Raw genomic sequence first — 12,525 nt, 5'->3', positions numbered from 1 at the left:
CTCACGAGGTTTGTTCGTCTTATTTTGAAATAAAGCCTAAATTTATATGTATACTTTCAGGGAAATACTATGATCTACCTATCCATCTGTGTGTGTGTGTGCGCACGCGTGATCTACATGATGCTCTGAAATACTAATCAACTAGCAATTCCGTGAAACATGAAAAGAGTTGTAAAAATTGCACGTACTTGACCCAAGAGAAGTAGCTGGTCTGTACATTTCCTTGTATGATCATAAGTTGACCGCTTTACTTCCTGTAGATTAACCCTTTCCAGCTGAAATTTCTAGAGTAGGAAAAAAAAGAGAAAATTCAGTCCGGATTTTAAGACTTGAGTTAAAATTTACTATATTTAATAAAATCCTTTTATAAAGATTATTTTGACTTCTGAGGTTATTAGATAATCAACTTCATAGAAATCCAACAATGTAATAAGAATTTGATTAGAAAAAACGTTGAAACAAATTCTCATTTCTGTGCGAGTTTACCGCTTACAGAAGCCGGCCCTCCATGTACTGAAGTACTCTCCTGCAGTGAAAAGACTGTGAAAGTACCTTTTTATACAAAAATTCAAACCGAATGAAAGAAATATTTGTTATTTATAGAAAATAAAATGAAAGAATAAAAATGAACCTTCTAAGTTAACAATTACACATACAGAATATTCATAAATCGGGGGCTGAAATAAAGAATAGTAAAATTCTAATGTGTATTAAAAAACTCGATAAGCATTTATGAGCTTTTCAAGTCCTGAGTCAGGCCTTTTTTATGCAGAGGTGACAATGGACTCATTTCTGTTATGTGGACCTTCGCTTAGCTGGAAAGTTTCCCAAATTTAAGATACTTAGACATTAAGTCATCAAGATGGGAGCTTTATTTTATTTATTTTTTAAAGATTTTCTTTATTTGACAGAGAGAGACAGCGAGAGAAGGAACACAAGCAGGGGGGTGGGAGAGGGAGAAGCAGGCTTCCAGCCAAGCAGGGAACCCGATGCGGGGCTTGATCCCAGAACCTGGGATCATGACCTGAGCCGAAGGCAGACGCTTAACGACTGAGCCACCCAGGTGCCCCAAGATGGGAGCTTTAAAGAGTTTAATACATGAAATATAATACCTGAAAATAGGCATTTTCACAGAGTATATCATAACATATATCCAGCGGGTTGTTCACTTTGTCCCGAGGCATGGTTTCTTTAGAGGCTGGGGTGCCTGCTGGCTTTTCCTGGGACAAGCTGTGCAGGTAGTGGGCAGCAACGGTCCAGAAGTGCAGCTCCGACTCATCGCCATAAAGCCTGAGAAGGGTGACACCAAAGTCCCACTGAGCACACACAGCAGACTTGGGCGTGGACAGGGGCTCGCCACAGAAACCTCAAGGACCAGGAGCACAGCACTGTCACATGAAAGACCATCTGGAACACTGGCCTGTGCCTGGCAGGGTGACGGAGGAAGCAGGCCGTTCTGCAGCCCCATTACTGGGTCTCAGACAATCCAGGCGCCTGAGGGCACAGTCCCTTCACACCCAAACCCCCTCTGTGCTGTGTTAAGAGCAACACGATGGTTCCAAGGCCTGGGCAATGATTACCTGCTTTGTCATCAGCACATACACCTTTCAATCCGGACCATAGCTTCACACTAAGGAAGAAGTTCCTCTGGGAAAATTGGCTAAATAAGGTATGGAAATAACTGTAATTTATTCTCTGGGGAATGGATGGAAAGGTCTTTTTTGTAAGTGACAACTCTACCATTCGGTGAGGAAGTACAGATTTTTGCTTCTAAATATAACTTACTGGTGTAATTAAGGACATGCCCTTTGTAGCTGATATTTTAAAACACAAATTTTAAAAAGCTGTCTGTAGGAGGCAGCCTTTTCAGTAGAGAAGGCCTAGATCTCATATTAAAATTGTTTTTTTCCTATTTGTATTACTAGTTTCAAAATTAACTGTAAAGCAAATCTAAAGGATGAACTGATATGTTGTTCTAAAATCTAAAAGGGTTTGTTTGGTCTTAACTAAAAACACTTAATAAGAGAAATGAGTTCATCTGAAATTCTCTCTTACACAGAACACTGAGTGTTACCTTGAAACAAGCAGGCATCTCTGCAGGAGAGTGAATTCTGGGTCGAGCAAGAGTTTCTTGATGTCACTGCAAACAGGAATCCAGACAAAGGCAAGCCAAATTTTTTAATCAAACAATAAAGGATATAGGCCAATATACTCCTGAAAGGGGAAATCTACTCAAAATTGTTAATCTACTTAGAGTTTTGCTATTTCTGAAATATTTTGTTCTTTTTGAACTAGTTACTATGCTTAGAACTGACAAAGGAGGTTACTTTGCCATGACCCTGAAATGACAAATGCTTTAAAAGGCTTACAGTATGTCTAGGCCTAGAGAACTGGTACAGGGGGGTGAGGCTCTGATTCTGGCTTACATTCTTGCAATAGTTCAACTCATGGTTTTGAAAACATGAATAGCTGCCTAACTATAGGAACAAGAATTTCACTGTTGGAAATGATTTTGCTACTCATCAGAAACAGTATATACTTAAGAAGAGACAGATTCAGAAACTATTCCAAAAAATAAAATATTTAAGGAAGAAAGGCATGTTTTTATAAATTGATATTCCTAAAACAGCCACATACAGAATATTCATAAATCGGGGGCGGAAAGATGCTCTTTAAATCTTCTCCACTTAAATTACAAATGTTAACTTTTGGATACAGAAAACAATAATTATTTTGAATTTGGCATCAATAAAACATGGTAAATTTATTAAATATTATGATTACATGTGACAGATTCTAAGATTGCAAAAAATGTATTCTATTTTACCAAGAACTCATGGACCCATATTTTTCTACTTCCTTTGCAATATTATTCCCAATATGTACTTTTAAATGCTCTTGGCTCTAGGGAACATATTAATTTCTTAGAATTGTGCACACATAGCACCTGACACAGAGAACTTATTTTAGAAAAGTCAGTTGCCACCGAAGAACCACGCTGTGCATGGCCTCTAACTTGAGGCTTCATGGGGCATCTGTGGTAGAGGCAGGCTGAGCTACGAGGATGCTCACACCACAGCTTCCAGTCCTGCCCTGACATGGGACCACAGCCATCAACACTTAGGATCTTGGTGAAGGTAGATGCTGTCACCGTAACTATTAAATAACTACGTTTTCTACAACACAAAGATTCTCGAGGGAAATAAGCCTTTGAATAGAATGGTCTCTCCTTGCGCTACTAACATTTTCTAAAACACAACTTACTTTAACTTCAAAAAGCCTAAATAATTATATTTTCTTTCTCATAGTCGTATCCTCTATTAAAACATAGCTGGGGTGCTTACTTTGACAATGAATTCAGCTGCTCTTGAAGGAGATTCTTTATTTCTTCATTTTCTGGATAATCACTGTGCAGAAAAGATTTTGAATAAGCTCATTCTCTCTTCACTTACAATCATGCATTTCTTCACCAGAAAAAAAGTTGTACCAATACAGAAATAACCTCTTTAGAGTCCCTGGTTTAAAAAGCTAGTTATAGACCAAACAGCAACTATTCAAGAACCCACCAACCACCTTTGATGTCTGCTTTTATCTTATTTAGTTAAAACAAAGAAATGAGTAAAGCACGTCTCTCTGGCTTTCAAGAAACCAGAAAATTTATCAGTGGGCTCTAAAAACTATCATGCTTAGATTCATGTTAATAAGAAACCTAGCAATGACTAAAGCAGTTTGTTCTTTCTCCTCTGCAAAACGGACATTCATTTCTCCCAAGTAGATACTTCTTGGAAAACAGATACCTCATCAACATTCTTTTTTGTATTCCCCTAACCCATGCCTATCTGTGCTCTCCACATGACATAAGTTCAGTAATACTAGTGGGTTTAACTAATAACTATTATTAACTAATAATAGTTACTGTGAATGTATCTTTGTAATGAGGCAGTGAGATTCATAAAACAGAAAATATCTCTGCAATAAGCTCATTCTTGCCACTTTAAAAGATTTTATTTATTTGAGAGAGAGAGCGGGCAAGCACGGGAGGAGGATCACAGGTAGAGGGACAAGCAGACTCCGTGGAGCCTTATGTGGCGCTCCATCCCAGGACCATGAGATCATGACCTGAGCTGAAATCAAGAGCTGGTCCCTTAACCGACTGGGCCATCCAGGCACCCCTTGTACTGCTTTTAAGTAGAATTTGAAGTCTGGCCGCAAATTCCTTTTGGCCTAATTGGACCTCTTCACACTCATCATGCCATACCCGTGTTCAGACCACAGCCGCCCAGAGTAGCTCACGTACCCCAGCTCCGCATGCCCGCCCACTCCCAAAGGCCCCAGAGAGGCAGATGAGGGATTCTTTCAGTGTGTCTGCTGTCTCTGCCTCAGCTTGTTTTTACGGTTCCAATCCTTTTAAATCCCAAAGTACAGGCACCTGCTGGTTTTCATGGGTGCCCTTCAACCCCAAGCAAATTAAGAAAGGAAAATAAAAATGGTAAAAACTTACACCTGAGAAATGTCCAAAGAATACTGTCCATTCCATGGCTGGTGTAATAAGAAAGCTTTCAAGGCAAGGGAGGCCCTTGGAACAAGGAGATAGGGGCACCACACAGGCTCTAGATAAAAATAATTAAATAAGTTCTTTCTTTTAATAAAATAGAATTTTATAGTTTTACTGTGAAGCTTCAGCTATAGAAGTTTACAGAGAAGTCAACAGAGAACAAAGTATAAAATCTGGTGGCAACTGAGTCTATTCAGTGTCATCAGTGCTTAAAGACAAACGGGCTAAGAGTGAATGAAGAGAAGAGAGATTCTCTTCATTCAAACTGATTAATAGCTCTTTCTTCACCTTTTTAATAAGTGTCCTGTACGGTATAAAAACACTGGTCCTATGTGAATAAAAGGTTCAATGCAACGACTCGACAGATATTAATAAAGCTCATTATTTTAAAATACTAAAAGTAGTATTTACCTGTATCATCTCATACCATTTGTTATCTTTGCTTCTCTGAGACTATTCAGCTAACACAGCCCATCAACTTTGAGCTTGTTACTAGGGGGATCAGGTCACCTCTGATCAAACGTATCCTCAGGTCTCACTTACAAGGGCAGCTCTTACCTCCCTAGACTACGGGCCCTAGCATCCTCTAAGTGCAGCAGTGGGCTTACTTAGGACACAGTAAACAAGCTTTGCTTCTCTTTCAATATGTTCTAATGCGAGGAAGCAGAGGACCCGAAGGTCCCAGCGCCCAGACAACCATGCCGTGGCTACCTTACACAGATAGCCCCACTCGGTCAGACACTCAATCTGATAAGAGTTCTTTAGGACTTAATTAATTTTAACTAACTTAAATTTCAAAATTAATACTTGATTCAGTCATTGGATAACTTTTATGTCTACTCAGGAATACATAACTACTTTTTCAGTTGTCAATTTTATAAAATCCAAATACAGCTTAAATATTTCTGCTGAAAACGTGTCCCCTAAATTGATCCGTGTTTTTGTTTTTGTTTTTTTTTAAAGATTTTATTTATTTCTTTGACAGAGGAAAGCAGCAGGCAAAGGGAGAGGAGGAAGCAGGCTCCCCGCTGAGCAGGGAGCCCAACGCGAGGCTCGATCCCAGGACCCGAGCCGAAGGCAGCCGCCTCACCACTGAGCCACTCAGGCACCCCATGATCCGTGTTCTGATGTTAAATACACCCTGGATTTTGAAAACTGAGCATGCAAAACTGTGAAATATCTCATTAGTAATTTTTAATACTGACTATATGTTGAAATGACAAAACTCTGGATATACTGGGTTAAATAAAATTTTTTTTTAAAGATTTTATTTATTTATTTGACAGAGAGAGAGAGAGAGAGAGCAGGACAAGCAGGGGGAGTGGGAGAGGGAGAAGCAGGCCTCCCGCCAAGCAGGGAGCCCGATGTGGGGCTCGATCCCAGGATCCTGGGATCATGACCTGAGCCGAAGGCAGATGCTTAACAGTCACTGAGCCACCAAGGCACCCCCCATTCACATTTTATTTTTTAAAAATTTTATTTATTTGAGAGAGAGAGAGAGTGAGAGCAGGACAAGGGGGAGAGGGAGAAGCAGGCTTCCTGCTGAGCACAGAGCCTGATGTGGGGCTCGATCCCAGGACCCTGGGATCATGACCTGAGCCAAAGGCAGACACTTAACTAACTGAGCCACCCAGGGGCTTTTTTATAGTGGGTACCAGAAAATGTAAACATACGTGGCTCACATTATATTTCTGTTAGACAGTACTGCTTTAGAAAACGTCATTCTATGTAGTTAGCTAAGTATTAAATCATAGATAAAATATCTTATGTGGACTTCCCAATTTCAGAGTCAGAAAATGGTCAGAAATATTTTTAATATTACTTTTTGTTTGCACCCAAGAGTTTTAATATTGATTCATTACAATCACTTAAACTGCGGTCCATATTCAGAGGTCCTCTGGTTACTCCCTATCCTGATAGCTATATTCTGCCTGCACTGGCTTCTCATGTCTCCTGAGTCTCCCTCAATCTACAACAGTCCGCTCACCTTTTTGTCTTTGGTCTTACACAACGTTTTCATTTTTGAAAAGTCCTGGTCTGTTCAATGTCCTAGGAAATGATCTCCATTGAGCATTCAGACTCAGGCTAAACATTTTGGGCAAGAACATGACACAGGGGATGTTGCGTACTTCCCACTGCATCCCACCGGAGGGAGCATGTTAGTTGGCCTCCTGGTAACACTGTATCTGATCATCTAGTTAAGGTGAACTCATGGGCTCTCTCCCAGTCAGGGCACCTTTCTCCCCTTCACAATTATGGCGAGATACTGTGAGACCGAATTTCCTATTTCCCAACGCCCTTCCACCCAGTAATCTGACACCCACTAATGATCCTGGCTTGAATCACCTGTTACATTAGGAATTGGAATTGGTGATTTTCTAATTCCATCACTCTGTCTACATTTATCAATAGGCATTCTTCTGTAAAAATGAGCTTTCCCTTCCTGCCCAGGCCCCTTCCTCTTTGTGAATATTACTATGTAATAATGGATTAAAAAAAAAAAAAAAGTCCAACACTGATACCAATACAACTGTTATTCTTTACGATGCTCAGACTGCCCCAGATTTGGCAGTGGAAGCCTCTAAATGCTAGTTTCTGTATGTTTGATTTTTAATAATATATGTTATTTCTCCAAAACCAAACATTGTTGATAGCATCCCCATGAGCCCGAACAAACTGAAAGTGAACTCTATTCCCTCCTACCTTCAAATGCATTTAGATCTTTCTTCTCAAAGGCAAAGATCAACCATGAAAAAGTAATAGGTGATCGTCTCCCAGCTGGAGAAACTCACCTACAAGAGTAATTCACTTCCGGAAATTACAATTAGAATGGAAAGGCAGCTGGCATCACTGCTCCTTCTCTCGCACTCATTCTGCTTACTCTGGGCTACAGCTATCTGAGGTGTTAAACAGAAACACGCCCAGACTGCTGGCTCCCTATGTGACAGCAGTGCAGGGAATCAGGAACCCAAGAGCCAAGAAGAACAGTAGGAAAACTGCTCCTCCCTCACCTGGTGGCCCACGGCATGGTGAGCAGGCAGTTGGGGAAGGAGAGGACCCTGCTCGGGGGGTTTCATCACTGTGATGCAATGGGGGAGCGGGGGAAGGGAAGACAAGGGACACGACTGACATTTTGGGCAACACCATTATTCACTGTCCAGGTTGTTCCCTGCACTGCATGCTGTTTAGTAATCCAGATGCCCCCCAAACACATCTGCACATCCTGACACATTTCCAAACAGCCCAGATGAAAACCACTGGAAATGAGTAGAAAGCAGAGGCAGACGAAGAGGCAAGGTCTGTGTATAAATCTGATTATAGAAAGTTTCTTTCTATGAGTGCTCCCTTACGAAAAATGTGTTGTTCGGCATTGGCCCGAGCAGCTGTGAGGAAGTTGGACTGGACAGTCTCGAACACCCTGCAGATACTATGTAAAGTGTGTGGAAACTGCAATAAACTGGAACGCTATTAAACAAGTCTCACCCTCTTGGACTCCTTCTAGAGGCTGCTAGAAAACGTATTATGATTTTTTTATGCTGTTTTATGACCCTGATAAGACACCAGACAAGAAGGGTTCTCCAACTCAAAAACAGAGTTCCTCTTCTACGTGTGTCTGGCCTTCCCCTTTACTGAGGCGGGGAGGGCTGAGACAAATGCAAACATGGGGGCGGAGGGGAAGGAAGCGGGCCATCTAAGCTGTTCTAAGAAAACTGACAGATTTGAACCAGTATTTTAGGATATTCTCTACTTGTTATTAAGGAGAATTAAAGGAAATTTATTAAATATATCACTGCATATAACCTAAAATGATTTTTATCCCATATCAATAAGTCCAAACTCTATTTCTAATTCCCCAGAACAAAAATATATCAAATATATTTTTCCAAGACCAAGTCAGCATGCAACTGGAGATAAACACATAGACATCTTTTTGCTAAGTCCATAGTTACACACACCACCATTTTTATTCTTTAACATGTATCGAATGTTGTTCTGACTTTAAAGGTTAATATTGAACTTCCCTGTTACTATTTCAAAAATTTTCCCTTTCTGGCTGAGGCTGCAGCACTACAGACTGGGTAGGAATGACTTTTTTTTTTTTTTTCTTGAAAACTTGAAAAGAAAATGTAATCTAAAATCTGTCTGCAGGTCAGATGTTCAAGTATGGTGTTAATGATGGGCTCCAATTCTGTAGTCACTTTAAGAAAAAGCTACCCTGGCTTTGGTAGATTCAAATTTTAAATTAAAGGGGGATAGAAAAGCTTTCCAAACATTTTGATTACATTCGCAAACCTCTTTAACCTCGAACCAGTAGCCGAACTAAAAGGAAAACCACCCCTGAAGTTCCCTCCATTTCCTTAATAACTAAGTTTGTCTCGGAAGGAAGGAGACGCTGCCATTTCTGCAGCGTGAGCAAGCACGTCGGGCACAGACACGGGAAAGCGCTGCACAGCTTCAGGCTTCGGCACAGGGCGGTCAGGGTCACATGGAGGGGAAGCAGCGGTACCGAAGCCACTGGCAGGGCTGGGGCAGCGACAAAAACAAAAGCACACCTAACACAACTTCAAGGGAGCCCAGCCAGGATCGGCAACAACTTGGAAGTGCCTCGAGCACGAACACAAAGTGAAAGCACAGGTTTTCAAAACGTTGCTGCCTCTGAAGGTGCCGAAGGCCGACCCTACAAAGGTACAGCAGTCCCCAGAGCGGACTGCCCTATGCTGGAACCCAGTGACTCAACGAGTCTCTTCTGAAATTGTTCAGCAGCCTGGTGTGCACACCAAAGCGATGCCTGGAGAATACTTAATGCAGGAAGTTTCCTGCTTTGCTCCCATGAGGGTCAGAATGTCTGTCTCCACCCAAAAGTATCTGGCAAGGATGAACATTGCATTTCATCAGACGAAAGCTGACTTTCGAACTGACTGATGGGTGCATTCATAATCCCATTCTTTTTTTTTTAAGTCACATATGAGGTTATAGTTACTAAAATGTTCCTCATTCTGGTAAAAAACAATCTCAAAACCACCTTACAAAAAAGGTACAATAGCACAATCGTCTATTTTATTTTGAGAGGCATCAAAATTCATGACACTCAGAACACTTTCCAAAGTGACTTTTCAATGATATACGCTTACCCTTTTCTTTAAGTAACCTCTATGGCCAACGTGGGGCTCCTACTCACAACCCCGAGACGAAGAGCTGCATGCTCTTCTGACTGAGCCAGCCAGGCACCCCCAGCGATATATGTTTGCAAAAGATATAAAGCTCATTATTAAAAAGCCAGTAGCACCTTACCACTAGATTTATGTCCTCTGATGAGTTCTCCTAAATTCTTTTTTTTTTTTTTTTGGTTAAAGATTTTATTGAGTGAAAAAGAGAGAGTGTGCATGAGCTGGGGGGGAAGGGTCAGAGGGAGAAGCAGACTCCCCACTGAGCAGGGAGCCCAATGTGGGGCTCGATCCAGGACCCTGGGATCATGACCTGAGCTGAAGGCAGCCGCTTAACCAACTGAGCCACCCAGGCAGCCCTGAGTTTAACTAAATTCTAAGTGAATCATTTTTATGTAAACATCTCTGATCTTTTGACAAAGCATTCCTCAAAGGGTCAAAGAAGGGGCACTTGCCAACCTGGAGCTGGAGAATGACTGACATCAGCAGTTACAGAGTATAGCATCTCAGTGGTAAAACACTCAAGCTTGAAGTTAATCTATTTCCTTAAACTCAGATTGTTAGAAAGTAAGACTGAAATGAAACAGAAGACAGCAGCCTGTGCAAAATAAAGAAGGTGTCACAGAGCCTTTCGTTGGCGCTCCATACCGGTTAACTCTTGTTCATCCATTCTAAAACAAGTGGACTTCATAGACATCTCCAGGACTCTGATACACCCATCATCTGATGCCAAGATCACTTTATCTGATGTACACCAGTCCACATCCAATATCCGAAAGGTCACATTTCTTCCACTTCTTAAACTGCTCACCATCTGAACCTTCAAGAGTGAATTTGGGCGTCATTTTCAGAACGAAAAAGATGTTTATCACAGACAGTGCCAGTGGCAAAGACCCAGTGCAAGTTAAAACAAAAGTCTTTGGCAATCTCTCTTCCACATGCAGACTGAATTTTGAAGATCCCAAAGACAGCGATACCATTAAAAGCAAGAAAATCATTTTAAGAAGCTTGACAAACCCATTATATAGGCTTCATTTCTAAATCAGGAGGAAGAAAAAAATTACAGCTCCTGTGACCAGCAGCTTGGTTTGAGTGTTCCCTCATGGAGCTGGGCCTACCTCTTTAGTATCCCACACTTCAGCACCATCATTGTACATTGCTATTAATTTCTGGTTTCCTTTACCAGGAGCAAAACGAATCTTCCTCACCCAGCTTCTGTGTGTAGGTATTCCTCTGAGGAAAAACAAACAAAAACAAAACACCAATATAAAGTAGGGTAATACCTTGTCACTGGAAACTATGTCCAACAACTCTTTCTAGGTCTGCTTTTGACAAGGTCTAGTGATGTGAGAACCACTTTACTATCTGGGACAGGGGACCCATCTGACAGAAAAGGTCAGCCCCTTAAGGACGATGGAATAATATCGCAACACTTCTGCACGGGTCACCTGCAAATAAGCGTCTCCTATGAATGGCCCAGAGCTTGGCTCAAGGCTCTTCCTCCCAAGTTCAGCGACAAGAGACCCAAGGGTCCAAGCTATACCAGGTCACAAGCCTCCAATGGAACCATATCAAGAAGTTACTTTTTTTTTTTAAAAAAACAAATAATATTGTATTTTTTAAAAAAGATTTTATTTATTTTATTTAGAGAGTGAGAGAGAGAATGAGCAAGGGCAGAGGGAGAGGGAAAGGGAGTGAAGCAGACACCCCGCTGAGCGCAGAGCCCGAGGAGGGGCTGGATCTCAAGATCCTGAGATCATGACCTGAGCTGAAACCAAGAGTCAGATGCTTAACCAACTTAGACACCCAGGTGCCCCAAATAATACTGCATTTTTGAATCATACCTGGATACTCTGCCTTTCAAATCCCAAAAATTTAAATTTCCATCCATATCTCCAAGAACTAATGTGTCACCTTTCCAAGCGATGCAGGTAATACTACCCATACTTCCCTAGAAAACAAAAGCAACAGATACACGATACACCTAGTTTTCACTACTTATAAGCCATCATAGCAGAGAAATGTTTTTACTCAATAAATGTGATAAAATAATAAAGATATTTTAATAAAAACTGTAAAAGGTTTTGCTTTGGTATGAATGCCATCAAACATGAACAGACTTGGGACACTAAAAGAGCTACCTAGCTTATCAATTTCAACTACAAAGAAACAAGAGATTTCAGTTTGATGGACATTAAGTTATCTGAACTAAACTTATAGAGAAGAGGTACTTTTTGAGGAAGAAATACCTTAAAGAAAGCAAATTAAAAGCAATAAAGAGAAGGAAGGAAAACCCTTTCCAAAGGGCCCTTGTCTCCAACTTCTCACTCACTGCAAAAGGATAAATCAATCTGTTCCAGAGGAAACTCAGAGCTGTTTCATAATGAATTGTGCAGCAGTTTTTCTACTGAAAAAGGATCTAGAGCTTCACTGATACCTTCTGGATAATGACAGTGAAAAGATACTGTAAATTAAAGGCATCTGCACAGTCTGAGTTAACAGAAAGCTTTGCAAAGAAGGTACATATGGAAACCCAAGTAGAAGAATGGAACACTACTGCAGTAACTCCAAAGTGTGTGTGTGTGTGGCGGGGGAGACGGGGAGAAAGGAGCTTGCAGCTCTATCTAACAAATGCACAGAGGTAGTGTGACAAAGACTATCATAAGAGCCTGGGCTCTAGAGTCAGCTGCTGGGGCTCGAATCTGGGCTTCATCAGGTGTATTTGTTGTGTGGCTTGGGGCACATTTACTTAATCTTTCTGCATCTTGGACTTATCATCAATAAAGGAGGTTAAGCTTATGAAAC

The 12,525-nt window shown here is 41.1% G+C and overlaps 1 protein-coding gene across 7 annotated transcripts in view; it reads right to left on the bottom strand.

Moving 5' to 3' along the window:
- The window catches only part of WDR11 (WD repeat domain 11), a 56,930-nt gene that overhangs the window by 4,938 nt on the left and 39,467 nt on the right, over positions 1–12,525 (bottom strand). For all 7 annotated transcript variants that reach the window (XR_010412598.1, XR_010412599.1, XM_064595339.1 and 4 more), the window contains exons 17-24: positions 11,565–11,671; positions 10,839–10,953; positions 10,369–10,540; positions 4,502–4,610; positions 3,345–3,407; positions 2,075–2,140; positions 1,113–1,290; positions 189–284 (exon numbers count right to left, since the gene is read on the bottom strand). Coding sequence is in view for 5 of the 7 variants with exons in the window: in XM_064595339.1 (XP_064451409.1) it covers positions 189–284; positions 1,113–1,290; positions 2,075–2,140; positions 3,345–3,407; positions 4,502–4,610; positions 10,369–10,540; positions 10,839–10,953; positions 11,565–11,671 (906 nt within the window). In the remaining 2 variants the exon portion in view is untranslated. The remainder of the gene's footprint in view (positions 1–188; positions 285–1,112; positions 1,291–2,074; positions 2,141–3,344; positions 3,408–4,501; positions 4,611–10,368; positions 10,541–10,838; positions 10,954–11,564; positions 11,672–12,525) is intronic.

The sequence above is a fragment of the Mirounga angustirostris genome, unplaced genomic scaffold, assembly GCF_029215605.1.
Source record: "Mirounga angustirostris isolate CCGP_5_RB_7025 unplaced genomic scaffold, mMirAng1.0.hap1 SCAF_6, whole genome shotgun sequence".
Taxonomy (NCBI): domain Eukaryota; kingdom Metazoa; phylum Chordata; class Mammalia; order Carnivora; family Phocidae; genus Mirounga; species Mirounga angustirostris.
Note: the sequence above shows the minus strand (reverse complement) of the source record. Positions and strands in the feature narration are given on the sequence as shown.